The 13,168-nt window shown below is 46.2% G+C and overlaps 1 protein-coding gene across 5 annotated transcripts in view; it reads right to left on the minus strand.

Moving 5' to 3' along the window:
- Positions 1-6,401, minus strand: part of LOC124998371 (potassium voltage-gated channel subfamily C member 1-like) — a 51,280-nt gene extending 44,879 nt beyond the window's left edge. For 2 of the 5 annotated variants that reach the window (XR_007111052.1, XM_047572722.1), the window contains exon 1: positions 5,681-6,399. Coding sequence is in view for 3 of the 5 variants with exons in the window: in XM_047572722.1 (XP_047428678.1) it covers positions 5,681-6,223 (543 nt within the window). In the remaining 2 variants the exon portion in view is untranslated. Of the gene's footprint in view, positions 1-5,680 lie in introns of all 5 variants that reach the window. The other 3 variants (XR_007111051.1, XM_047572723.1, XM_047572721.1) reach the window with 3 other exon arrangements.
- Positions 6,402-13,168: the final 6,767 nt, after the last annotated feature.

Here is a 13,168-nt window from a genome sequence, read left to right on the forward strand (position 1 = left end):
ACGACCGGATCGATACAGATACGAGTGTCCCAGCCTGCCGAGCTCAGCAGGAAAGAAAGGGAAGAAGAAGAAGAAGAAGAAGAAGAAAAAAAAAGAAACGGGGCAGCGGGCATGAAAATAAAGGGTTTCAGAAAGTGACCCCCATTCTCCTTCTTCTTCTTCTGCTGCTTCTTGCTCTGAATTCGCCCCCACCGACCAAAAACACCTCCCATTCTATCACTCTCGCCTCCCCTCTCTCCCTCTGCCTGTCTCTCTTCTTCTCTGCAGCAGACTAGAGCGCAGTCAGCTATATGGGTACTGCAGTATTACGCTATAGCACAAGCAGAAAGCTGGGGGAGGGGGTGGGGGTTGGTGGAAGAAGTGGGGGTTGGAGGGAAGGAGAGCACATTGGGAGGGAGGGGAGGAGAGGAGAGAAGAGGAGAGGGGGGGGGGGGGGGACTAAATAGCAATATTTAAGCAATCCAGCACACTGCTCTGAAATTGTGGCAATAAAGCACTACAAGCTGTCAGTGGTGACGGCAGGGAGGAAGCGAACCAGAGAAAAAGAGAAAAAAGGAGCGGAAAACATAAAAACATAAAAAAATTAAATAAAGCATGTTACACTTTGTGGTCAGGTCCGGTCCCTTCTCTGCCATTGCGTGCTCCTGTCACCAGTATTTGCTGATTCTTCTTCGGACCAAACATCAGCATTACCCAGCAACCTCATCAGCTAAAACCGAGCCAGCCACCTGATCTCTAGCTACCGCTGCTGCTGCTGCTGCTGCTGCTGCTGCTGCTGCGATGACCGTCCACCCTCCACCCCTTCCAATCCAATCTTTATGTCACTGCGTTGGCACTAAAACTATTGACTGCAACACTTTCAAAGTCACCTCAGTTGTCATACCCCACGCTGCTCCCCTCTAACAATGACACCAATTTGTCTCCTTTTACTCTCCTGCTGGTTCTCGGATTCCTACGTTGGCTGCGACTCCGGCTTATCTACGGCGCTATCCACACGAAACAGGTACAACAGGAAAATTGTTTTATTTTTTATTTATTTATGACAATATCGAGCACTCCCACATATTTCAAGGAAAGACGGGAAATTGCCAAATTAATGAGGCGAAACTCCGCCTGGGCAGAGCACGGTCAGTTGAGTGGGCAGTCCTTCAATGTGACCCCCGCATCGTGCTCACGCCGCTGAACGGATGCGGCCGGACGCGTCCTAGAATTCGTCCAAGTGGATTTCGATCTCGACGCATCGTAAAAGCATCTTGGGTGCGTTCAAACGCGCCCTTAGTGCTGCCCACTTGCTTTTCGGAGAACCACCAAGAATGCACATTGACTAGAAGGTGTGAACAGGGCTGGTTTCGCATGTGTTATTTTTGTTGTCCATCTCAAGGTTTGTCGGAGACGGACAAGTGGATCACTTTCCACCAGTATCTATGTTTTTATCTCCTAGAGTGGAGGTGTAACCAGCTCGCTGAGTGTGCATGTGTGTGTGTGTGTGTCTCCATCGGACAGTGTGACTGAGTCAATATACTGTCTTTGAGCATATACGAGAGTCCACAGAAATACACCTCAACAAAGAAAGATCCGGGTCAGCACTAGGTTCTCTCGCTCCGCAAATGATCATGGATTTCCTGGGACGATTTAGCGGAGGACAGCAAAGGTGAGAGCCAGAAAGAGGTGGAAGTGAAAACTGGTACATGGGCAGGGTTGAGACTATTTGTAAGGGCGGAAAACATGAATGCAGATGATATGGAAGATCATAAACTTGATCTCTAGTGGAAGGAAATGTAAAATCTTCCTTCTGGTTTTGCAAGCAACCCTATAAATTAGGTGTCGTATTATGTTCAGCAGGGTTAAACTTTGGTCATATTTAGACAAACGAGGCAAAACCCAAGTTGTGTCACATTGAGGTTAAGCTTTATTTGGCCTATAACTGACCAGACCACCTCATAATTACGTCCTGTTAGTATTTTATCCCCAAACAATAACATAAAAGCAATTCAAATTGAATTGCATGTATGTTAATTATATTTTAAGGTCTCTTTTTAAATTCATATGTGATAACTGTAGTAAAGCTACCGAAGTTATGGTCTGGATGTGACCTGATCCGACCCGACCAAACCCATCTTTTAGATAAACCAATGAGCATGCGTGGAGCACTTTAGTCCCCAGTAGACTTTTTTTTTTTTTTTTACCATTTCTAAAAATGATCTTATCTAATATTTAGTGTGTAGTGGCCACAGCTCTTGGCGACTAGTCTTGTATCACGATGATGATGGCAACTGGACAAAACAGACTGTGGCCTGGGCGTGGTGGGTCTTCACTGGTGCAGCTAGTTCCTTTGTGTGGGCGGCTTTGATACACGGTGACCAGATCTGGGAAGACAGTTCCCTCTGTCCTCCGTGCTGTTTTTCCCCGCTCGGGCCAAGTCCTTCCTGTTATGTTCTGTGCAGATGGCATACCGCACAGTGGCTCAGTGACGCAGGATCGTTTCTGTGGTGCTTCAGCAGAAGTTCACCAGCAGCTAAGAGGGGAAGCCTGGCCTGCATGAGCTTTCTGAGACAGAAAATACTCTGCTGTTTTTTTTTTCAGCCACTGGAAAGTGTTGAGGGTGAGGTCTCGGGTCACAGGTATTCATTCCGAGTTTCTATTCACCAGTTTGTGGGGGACTATAACACTGAAGGCAGCGCTAATGCCAGCACATCCTGCCGTAAGCGTTTGGATGGTCCAGACAAGACGGGGCTGTATGAAGTGCTTCTTAGACCACATCCTCCATAGATCTGTTGCCCTGAAAAGAAAACTGGTGGCTGTCCAAATCTGTGGGAACGGCGCTCTTAATGCGGGATAATATAATATTCTCAAAGCACTTCATAACAACCGGGGTTAAGGGAATTGGTCAGTAGTAGATGCAGGTGGCTGCTGTCTTCTTTGGCATGAGGACAATGGTGGAAGATCTCTGGCAGGTGGGGCCTACAGCTTGTTGGACGGAGAGGTTAAAGATGCCGGTCCACACACCGGCTAGCCGGTCAGCACCAGCTGTCAGCGTGCACAGATGCCTTATTTGGTCCTGCAGCTCCTGAGATTCAGTCAGAAACAGGTCCACAACTGAAAAGCCCAAATTAAAGCTGCATGTAACGATGACTGGAGCCTTACCTTCGTGCACAAGGACCTTCCTTGGACGTATCACTTTCCACGTCCACTACACTGCATTAGGGAACACCCACTAATCTTATGCCATGTTGCTGACAATGTCTTCATGGTGAAATTTGCTGCATCGCCACAGCAGCAGGGCTCAGTGAAAAATGTTTCCCTTGCAAAGGACTTTGCCGGTGTGATTTTCTAAAGGACTTTGCGAGGGACGTTGATTAAATTTCAAGTGGCCGTGGTTAATAACGCATATCACAGCTACATCGACTAAGTTGTAGCTTAGCGGGTCGGGCTTTGATAACAGATGCATTCTGCTCCCAATACAACCACCTCCTGAGTCCTTAACCAAGGGTTGTTGGTGAACATATCTATAAAACAGTTGAATAATGCTGCAGTGGCAGTGGATAAAGCACTGCAAGGTCTGTATTCACATTAAGTATAAACCGCTTTATAGTTTTTTCTTTTTAAAAAATGCGATCCATTGCAATATAGTTTTAATATATCTTCCAAGAGACTCTTGCGAGGCAACTACAGAATAATTAGGGAAAGATCAGAGGTAGTTAACATCACATATTGTTTGCACTGAACACATAACCACATAGATTCTTGTTGGACTATAATGTTAATGAGTCTTTTTTTTTTTTTTTTGCATTTTACATATTTCGTGTGCGAAACCTTCGTTGGCTGCCTAAAACTAGCGTTTTGTTTGAGGTGAAAGGCAAATGCGGAAATCTGCGGCAACTCCTGAACAGCAAGGAAATACCCCAAACGTACTGAATGTGCAATGGTATTTGATGTGTTTTGCTCTTTGATTCCTCCAACTGTGGTTTCTGCAGCGAGTATTAGAGGTAGAGGTAAATTCTTTAAGATGCTTTTTGGATTTTACCTACCACTGATTCCTTCTGAAATCTGACCTCCTTAACCCTGATTTTAGTTAGGGTTATTGTCGTTTGTCTTTAACTGTGTGTTGACATGTTTGATTGGCTTAGTCTGTTCTCTTGGTTAAATCAAAGTTAAATAAAAACAGCACATGGCCACGTACCATTTAATAAAATCGAAAAATGTCTATAAGAGCGAAAGAACAGTAGATGACATAAGCTTCGTACCATTCCCTGACATTCTGTGTCCTTGTTCGGACCCACAAGACCAGCTGCAGGTCCAACAGACTCAGTAGATATTGTTAAGGCCCGTGATTTTCTGCTTCATTTGGTGGGAGAATGTAATCTGGCGGAGGTACAGCATGTCCTTCACTTTGTGCGATCCTGAGAGTCACATCCTCCGTATCCACCAAAGTGAACGCATAGAGTCGGTCTGTCAGTCCGTCTCTGTCGCCTGACGCTCTGTAAACCCTTTGACCTCCTGAGTCATTACAAACTACGTTTAAGCCCCTACACAAAGACGCTAGGACGGGTCGGGGCGTAAATACTCATAAACACTTCCCAGGATGAAACAATCTTGTGCTAAATTACCGTCTTCAGCCTCAATTCCTTACCTTTCCCTTCCTCACCCGCAAACACTGGATATGTGACCTCCAAACGCATGTAGTACAAACGTAATTACTACGGCCACAGGGCTGTGCAAAGGCAAAACCTATACACTTAAGTGTTTTATGCTTCACTGGCCCCTTCAAGACGTCCCTTTAAGGATGCCGTGCAGTAAATCAGCGCAGAGTTTTTCATACCACATTCGAAGCAGCAGGACATGAGAAAACAACCGACGCATGCGCGTTAACCAGCAGACTAAAACAAAAAAAAAAAAAAAAAGACTAACTAAAGCCAAACAGTTCTGACGGACGCTGCGGAAAGAGCTGCATTTCATGCTTTTCCTCTACCGTCGTAGACACAGACTCTCGGGGGGGGGGACTCGTTTGACATTGCCAGCTGGCACACACACACACACACACACACAAAAACACAGCTACCTACTGGATAAAGTCTGTGGTTGCTGCTGCTTACAGGATGTCCTTACAGTGTCATCAGCACTGTATGAGGAAAAAAAAAAGATAAAAGGATGCAGGGCCACTTGCCACCATTTGGATTTTCACTTCCACTGACTTGGTGGTGATTAAACTGTTAAACCATTTACACAGAATGTGGACTAATAGTGGGGGGAGAATCAGAAACCAGTTCAGGATGCGACCTAATTAGACTCAGTTATAAGTGCTCAGTGGGGCTACCTTGCTGGATAATGAATTACTGCTGCACACATGGATGCACTGGAGACAGGCGGAGGGAGAAGGAGGGAGAAAGAGGAGGATGAACTGGTGCCACAATGAGCCTCAGAAGTGGGCACCAGTGGGAGACATAAAAAAATAGCCAATGTAATGCATGGAAATAAGGTGATTAAACGGGGGGCCACGTCTATTTTTCTATCTATCTATCCGCATCTACTTTGGTGCAGCCTACTTTTTTGAAAAACAGCGCAGTGAACTTAACATCCCTCCATTCCTCCAACGCTTTCCCAAGTGAGACAAAGGACAGACAGGACGCTGGCAACGGATTTTTTTTTTTGGCACAAACTAGACACCTGTCCGGCCACTCACCCGCGCGTATTTGGAGGAGTAAGGGTCCTCGAACAGCGCCCACATCTTGGGCTGCCACACATCCCACCACGTCGTCCTGCGGCCGTCCTCCTGCATGCACAGCCGCTTCAGGTCGCCGTCGGCCCCGCCGGTGAGCGCCGGGTCGTCCTCCGGCGCGTCCGGCTCGGGAGTCTCAAAGCTGTCCAGGGCTTCCTCGGCGTCGCGGTGCTGCCGGTAGTTCATCCAGCAGCATGCCTCCACGTCCGTCTCGTCGATGCCCCAGAAGGCGAGCTCCTCCTCGAAGAGCGGCCCGCAGACGTCGTTGGGGCAGTGGAGCTTGCCGGTGCGGTAGTAATTGAGGATGAAGGCGAACGTGGCCGGGTGGCGGTCGAAGAAGAACTCATCGGACTTGGGGTCGTAGTCGAAGTTGCTGTAAGCGTCGGGCTCGGTCAGCCAGGACAAGCGCGTCCCGGGCAGCGTCTTCAAGGTGCTCCGGTAGGTCTCATGTCGAATCCCACCGCAGTTGATCACGATCTTCTCGCTATCTGACGCCGAGCAAGTCATGGCTGCGCTGGAGCATCCTTCGGTCGGTGCGCCCAACTACTGCTGCTGCTGAGGCTGCTGACCCTCTCCTTCCACCGCGGCTCCCCCCTCTGCGGGCAACTGTTATACCGTCCCGGCTTGGAGTCACAGGGCCGACTGAGAGGAGGAGAGAAAGGAGGAGTCACCGTGTGTGTGTGAGTGAGTGTGTGTGTGTGTGTGTGAGAGAGAGAGAGAGGGAGAAAGAGAGAGAGGTGGGGGGCTGCAAAACGCAGCGCTACCAGAGTCTGCAGTGTGTGTGTGTGTGTGTGTGTGTGTGTGTGTGTGTGTGTGTGAGTGTGTGTGTGCAGAGAATGTGTGTGGGATGCGAATTTTATGAATCAATAGGTTTGACCACAGAATGAGCGACCGTGTGATTGACCGGCTGATTGTATTCATACTAATGCCCCCGCACTGAACGCACAGCATTTTACGATGTTAAGGTCGTAAGTGACACAAATCTGCTTTCGTTCTACTCCGGTTCTCTGCATCCTCGGGTTGAACTGCAAAGACGGGAGATGCAGGGCTATTGAGCTGTGAAGCCAGGAGAGATGGAGGGTGGATGGAGGGTGGATGGCTCTGCTCCCTCAGCAATGCCACAGAGCGTTGTGAGTTGTCATTATTTTTCACTTCATCTCTGCACATGAGTCGTCTCCTCATTTCTTCCCTGTGCCACTGCTCTTAAATATGCACAACAGCAGACTTTACACCGGGAGAGGAATGCTAAAACATCTGCAGTGCAACGTTGGTCACATGTCACAGTGCAGGCCGATGCAACACAAACCATGCCCATGAAGTGTATTAAAAATATATACAAAATGTTTTATAGGTCAAAGCAATGTTGCGACTTAACAGCCCTCCCAGGGAACACCATTTTTTCCCACACATTTATCCCCAGCAGTGGCACATAGCACGGTGGGATGCAGTTGGGAGGAGCTGTGGAAGCCACAAGGAAGGCTGTATATTTCAATAATAAAAAATAAATAGAAATACTCAACAAACTAAATAAATTATGAGTGTACATCACAAGGAAATTGTGCAGTCTTTGTGCATAATGCTTGCGCCACGGTGTCCACAGCCGCGTCTGGCTGCTTCGCAATTTCTGGGATGTGGACAACAACAAATCACAGGCGTAGAGTCACAGGTCACCAACGGGTCACCGCTCATGGGGTCCTCGGTCCTCGGTGCATCTGAGAATGTGCCTGGTGCATAAGTAACATCCCCCTCGGACGGACGTGGTACGGGCCGCTGTGCTATCTATTCAATAGTCCTCGGAATCCACTAGTGTTCAGTCAGCTCCTGCTGTACAGTCGGTGATGGACACAGCCAACACGAAATCACTGCAGTCCATGCTCTCGCCTAATTAGCCTCTTTTACAGTCAATCACACTTAGTCATTTTATAGTACACGGTTTGTTTAATTAAAGCTTTTATTTGCTTTAGAACATATAACAAGATGCAGTGTAGCGTGTTTACTGTTTGATGCATTTATCTTTATTTATTTCTCTAGGAGTTATCTAGTTGTGGTGTCGTTCCTCATGAGCGAAAGGTGTGGCTGAGAGTGGGACACGCTTAAATGTCGACATGGGAGGAATTCAAGTGTAGCTGGGTCTACTTAGTCTATCCCTTTGTGTTGTATTTGGTTTTATCAGTCTGTATTTAATTCCCCTTCAGTCTCATTGTATGAGTCAGTTCACATCTCATTTTGTTGCAGCAAATTTGGGTATAGTTCAGTTTTTTATCCTCTCATACAGGCCTAATATTTTTGTTGTATTATTTGATATATGATCATTTTTGCAGTTGTTAGCTACATAAAATACACTTTTCTAATCAGTCACATGTGAGTTTGTCACAGTTTCTTTGTCGAGGCTTCAGAGTGCTAAACTGCTATCGTATTTCGAATCCTGGCTTGAGACACACGTGGAGATGCATTTTAACGGAAGTGTTACCGCCTTTCTTCCAAAAGCTTAACAAAGCAGTCTGTTAAGGCAGGCAAGGTGTCCTGTCCAGGTGGAACCAACTGAGGTAGGAACTCCAAGGCCCCTCAGAGCAGCATCCCACTCAATTTGCAACTTGCAACAAATTCAGTGGGCATGAAAAGTGGGGTGCACTTTGCAAACACCAAACTGGGTGCCATTACTGACTAAAGAGGCCCTCTTGGGCCCATGTGAAAAGGAAATCCAGTTATTCCAGCTACAAAGGTCCATCTGTTTCCAACATGAAGGGATTAGTGAGCTTGGTTTATATTCTTGGAGCCGGTCTTCAAGGAGCATGCACTGGAGGGGGCTCTGGGGATGAAAGTATTTCAACCTTTCTGCTAGTGGTTCTGCATTGTTCTGTAATGGCGCCACTAAAACGCTAGGCGACACACAATGGTGAGTGGAACTGAGCAACTCACGCTGGAGTTGAAGTTAATAAATGTGGATCAACAGTTACTTTCACTGAAATCACTGCAATACAGAACATAGAAAAGACATCTGAGTAGATGGAGCGTTGGAGACTTAACGGGAGAATTTTGGACACATGAACAATGAAACACATTTCAGACCAATCACAGCCGTTACAATCTACATCCCCACTACATGTGGTTACATTTCTGGGGAGGGTACAGGATAGGGTCCAGAGCTATTCCATAGTTACGTCATAGAAGTGAAGTGCGACTTTAGATCAAGCTTAATATAACATCCCTAACACTGATCTTACCTGCTTCTATGGAGGCGTCTCACCATCACTCATCAATCCATGGTCCATGACGAAGTGATAGTCATGTTTACAAAGTTGTGGATTTTACTGGAGCCTACTGAAACACTGTTCACCATGCACCAATTGGCTTGCACTTTAGGGTGCATGACCGCTTTGGGTCAGTGCAGTGCTCGACAAACATGGAAGCTCATTCATCTTTCATGTTCTTTGTTTCCTTTCCCCAAGCCTTCAAGTGCTAGGTCTGCTGTGTTGTTTAGTCTTTTCCAGTAGCTGAGTTGAGTTTGTCTGTTCTTTGGTGCAGCAGCATGATCAAGCATCATAATGTTTGCAGATTCAGTCGACCTGTGCATACATCATTCAGTACTCCTACCAGGATTATAAATCCAGCGCTGGTTTTGCTATATCCTGATATGTATCTCATCAGCATCATGATCTCTCATCAGGAGAATAAACAGGATGTTCTTGACTGAACCATCTAAAGTCTGCTCACAATGGCAGGACAATAGCATGAGAGCACACCCACCAATGCTACAGACTGAATAATATTGAAAAAGGACAGGAGATGAGACATCACACACCAATGCACCAATGGCTAATGGACCTGAAAAGGATCCTGTAATAATTACAATGGTAGACAACCAAGAAATGGTATTAAGTATGAAGAATTGGACAGCACCAGGGCCGGAAATTATTTCTGGCTAAAGAAACGTCAAAGAACTTCATGAGTGCCTGGCAGCACCAAATGCACCAGCTTCTAAAGGATGGGGTGCACCTTGAATAGCAAACCAAAGGCCATAGTGTCCTAATCTCGAAGGTTCACACTCTGCACATGTAAGCATCCGTGAGGCAATATAGCTAATATGAGTAGGCACATGGCCCAATACATGATCAGAGACCATAAGGGAATGCATGCAAGATACTACCGCTGGTAGATAAAGCACTAACACAAGACTCTACCAACCAACCTGAGCACCACCTGGATTGACTGCATATAGCCTGCAACTCAGTGCCTCACATATGGACACTAGAGTACTTGACATCAACAGACCTCAATCCCAGAGGTCAACTTCAAGTCAATTGTGTGAGTCACCCATTGCACCACCGCAAGTGTGGCATATACCAAGGAGATGTTCTCTCCCCACTGCACTGATGTTCTGTATAGACCAAACCCCCTCCAGCCAAGGAACGGTGCAACCATCAGCTACCTCTTCTACATTGATGACATCAAGCCGTATGCCAGGAATGACTGATACATTGACTCACTGATTTACACCACCAAGATCGACAGCAATGGCGTCGGCATGCCAAGTGTGGTTAAAAGGTAACATAGAGAGAGAAGGTTGTCAGTACAGAAGGGACTGAACTACCAGTAAGTAACATAGCAGATGTGGACAACTAGAAGTACCTTGGAACCCAACAAGCAAGTGGATACTCTAAAGAGGCCACAAGGAAGCAACCACAGCCAAATACCTAGAGAGAGTAAGGCAAGCTGAGAAGTTAGCTGAATGGGAAGAACAAGATCTGGACTACCAAGACCTAGTCCTTGCAGGTCATCAGATACATTACGCTGGCCAAAGGAGGAGGTCACTGAAATTAAGAGAAGGAAGCAACTTATAATGCAGGGAGCGTTTCGGCCCAAATCCAGCAAGGAAGGAAGATGAGGAATAGTGAGCATCACAGCCACTCTCCAGGGTGAAAGATGAAAGATCCAGGATAGAATCAGGAATATGGCACGACTGAAACCTGAGGAAGAAGAGAAAGAAGAGCTGGAACAAACCACTGCACGTTATGTGCCAGAGACAGGTAACAGAAGTGGCTGATATTTAGAAATCCTACCAGTGGCCGGAAAAAGGCTGGATTGAAAGACAACTTAGAGGTTATAAGCATGGCAGCACAGGAACAGACTGTGAATTCAAGACCGGTATAGAAGCTCAGGTGTGCCACACTTGGGGTGACCTCAGGTGCAGGTCAATTAGCTCGAAGCACATACGCATAAGGCCACAACCAAGTTTATAGAAGCATAGCCAAGTTCCTGTGGGACTTCCAGATACAAACCGAAAAACCTGCCGAAGGCTGACCAACCAGATGCCGTGGTGGTGGACAAACACCAAAGGAGGGCTGTATTGGTGATAGCAACATCAGGAAGAAGGAATACTGGGGACATCAAGAAATACCAAGAACTGGAAAAGATGTGGAAGGTGGAGGTAAGAGCGGTACTTGGGCTGTTGTGGCTGCAGCGGATTCCAAGAACAACAACTGAGATCTCTGTCCAAAAGGGTTCAGTCCTAGGAACAGTTAAAGAATCGCACAGGACCCTCTCGGTCCCAATCCCATGGCAGATGACCTGAGCTTTAAGGGAGAAAGATTGGCCAAGGGCAAGATATATTTTAATATAGGTTAGATACATACCTTTTCCCTTTAGCTTTTTCTTGCTAGAAACCTTAACAAATCTGACCAATCGAGCAATTAATCAAAAATTCTGCTGAATAAATAGTGAATATTAAAAGGTATAATACTGCTTTTCGTTTTATTATAATTTTTTTTTTCATTGTAATGATCAGAGCACCGTTTCACGCTGCCTTCCTGTCTTTTGGTTAGCTCGCATACCGTAGGTCACAGGAGCAGCAGTCACATTACATCACGGTCATCCATTCGATTCTGACACTGTAAAAATTCTGCCCCGGGCCGTTTTTTTGGTCACAAGATTGCTGCGACAGCCCTCTTTGGAGAGGAAAGGGAAAGGAAACGCGTGTTAATCTCGAACAATCATTTTTGAGTGTCTAATCTGCCGCGCTACTCAGCCTTTATGGGACACGTAAGACGCCGTGTGACTTCATGAACACGCTAGCATCAGGATGTTTTTGGGACGTACACAGCAGGACACCGAAGCCTTTCAGTCAATTGGCTGAATTATCTGTGTCAGGAGTTTTTCACGGTGAAGCTAAAACTAATGTAGTGGGTCTCCACTGCATCACTGCCTTCCTCCACGCTGACAATCTACTAAAACGCTTGGTTTAATTAGGGCAGAGCAGGAGGGATATAATAGGGAGTTGCACATCCATCGCCCATTCTCCTCACTCTCTCATTTCCTATCCAAGATAGCACTAACAAGAGAGGGAGGGGGTGGAGAAGGGGGGGCACCAGAAGCAGAACAAGTATTTGCTGAGCTCCACAAAAGGGAAGAAAATACTGCAAACCATTAGATCACTTGTGCTTTCAATTTTTCTCTTTCACCCACACCAAGTCTTCTCTCCATTTCTCTCTCCACCTCTCCTTATCATCTCCACTGCTGTTTTCTTTTTTTTCCCTCCTCACCTCTCATTTTTCTCCCTATCTCTGTCTCTCTTCATAGTGCAGGGCTAATGTGCTGTGTTGGTCCGTTGACGACAGTCTGCAGCACATTCTACACACTACACCGAGTCCACTCTTACGTCACTGGAACACACGGACACACACACGGACACACACACACACACATGCTGTGGAATAGCCCGACCGTCCACATGCACGCGAGCCCAGGCATCGAGTGGTTGAGCGATCGCCCAGTTTTTAAGATTTCCGAGTTATTCAGTGATAGATGTCAGTGCATGTGATCGTCCCAGATAAAAGAAACTGCTAGCAGCCAATTTGGCATTTCTTTTTTTTTGTTTTGTCTTTCCAGTGTGAGCACAAAATTTCCACAGGGCTTTTTTTGTGGCAACATTATACTTCTGGGTCAAAAACAAAAAAAAACAAGATGATGATGAAAAAAAATGCAGTTAAATTTTTGAAGTTGGGCTAATTTCCAAATTCACAATTTTTAACAGTTTAGTTCATTTTAATTTGATATTAGTATATAATGTAAGTCAGGGCTCTTAAATGTTATTTAGGACAAGGACCCCCAAACGGATGACGACACTAAGTAGGGACCCCCTACCTACTACATGTGTTCTGTTTACAAATTTACCTTATTATTATAATTTTGCATTCAATATTAAGCTATCAATACACAGGTTCATCGTTTTTTTTATTTCAAACATGTCTAACAGTAGGGTGGCCATGCATTGGCACACAACTTATCTTGTGTTGATGGGAGCCAGCTGCACTGTTAGCTACTCTGCTGCCAATATTGCGGCGTACTTCTGGATTTCCCCTGGGGACTCGCAGCCAATTGCGGGAACCTGACAGAGTTGGCATGTAAAATGCGGCCTCATGATTGGATCAGCAGAGATGGGGCGGGGCTTACAGT

Source organism: Mugil cephalus, chromosome 20 (genome assembly GCF_022458985.1).
Source record: "Mugil cephalus isolate CIBA_MC_2020 chromosome 20, CIBA_Mcephalus_1.1, whole genome shotgun sequence".
Classification (NCBI taxonomy): domain Eukaryota; kingdom Metazoa; phylum Chordata; class Actinopteri; order Mugiliformes; family Mugilidae; genus Mugil; species Mugil cephalus.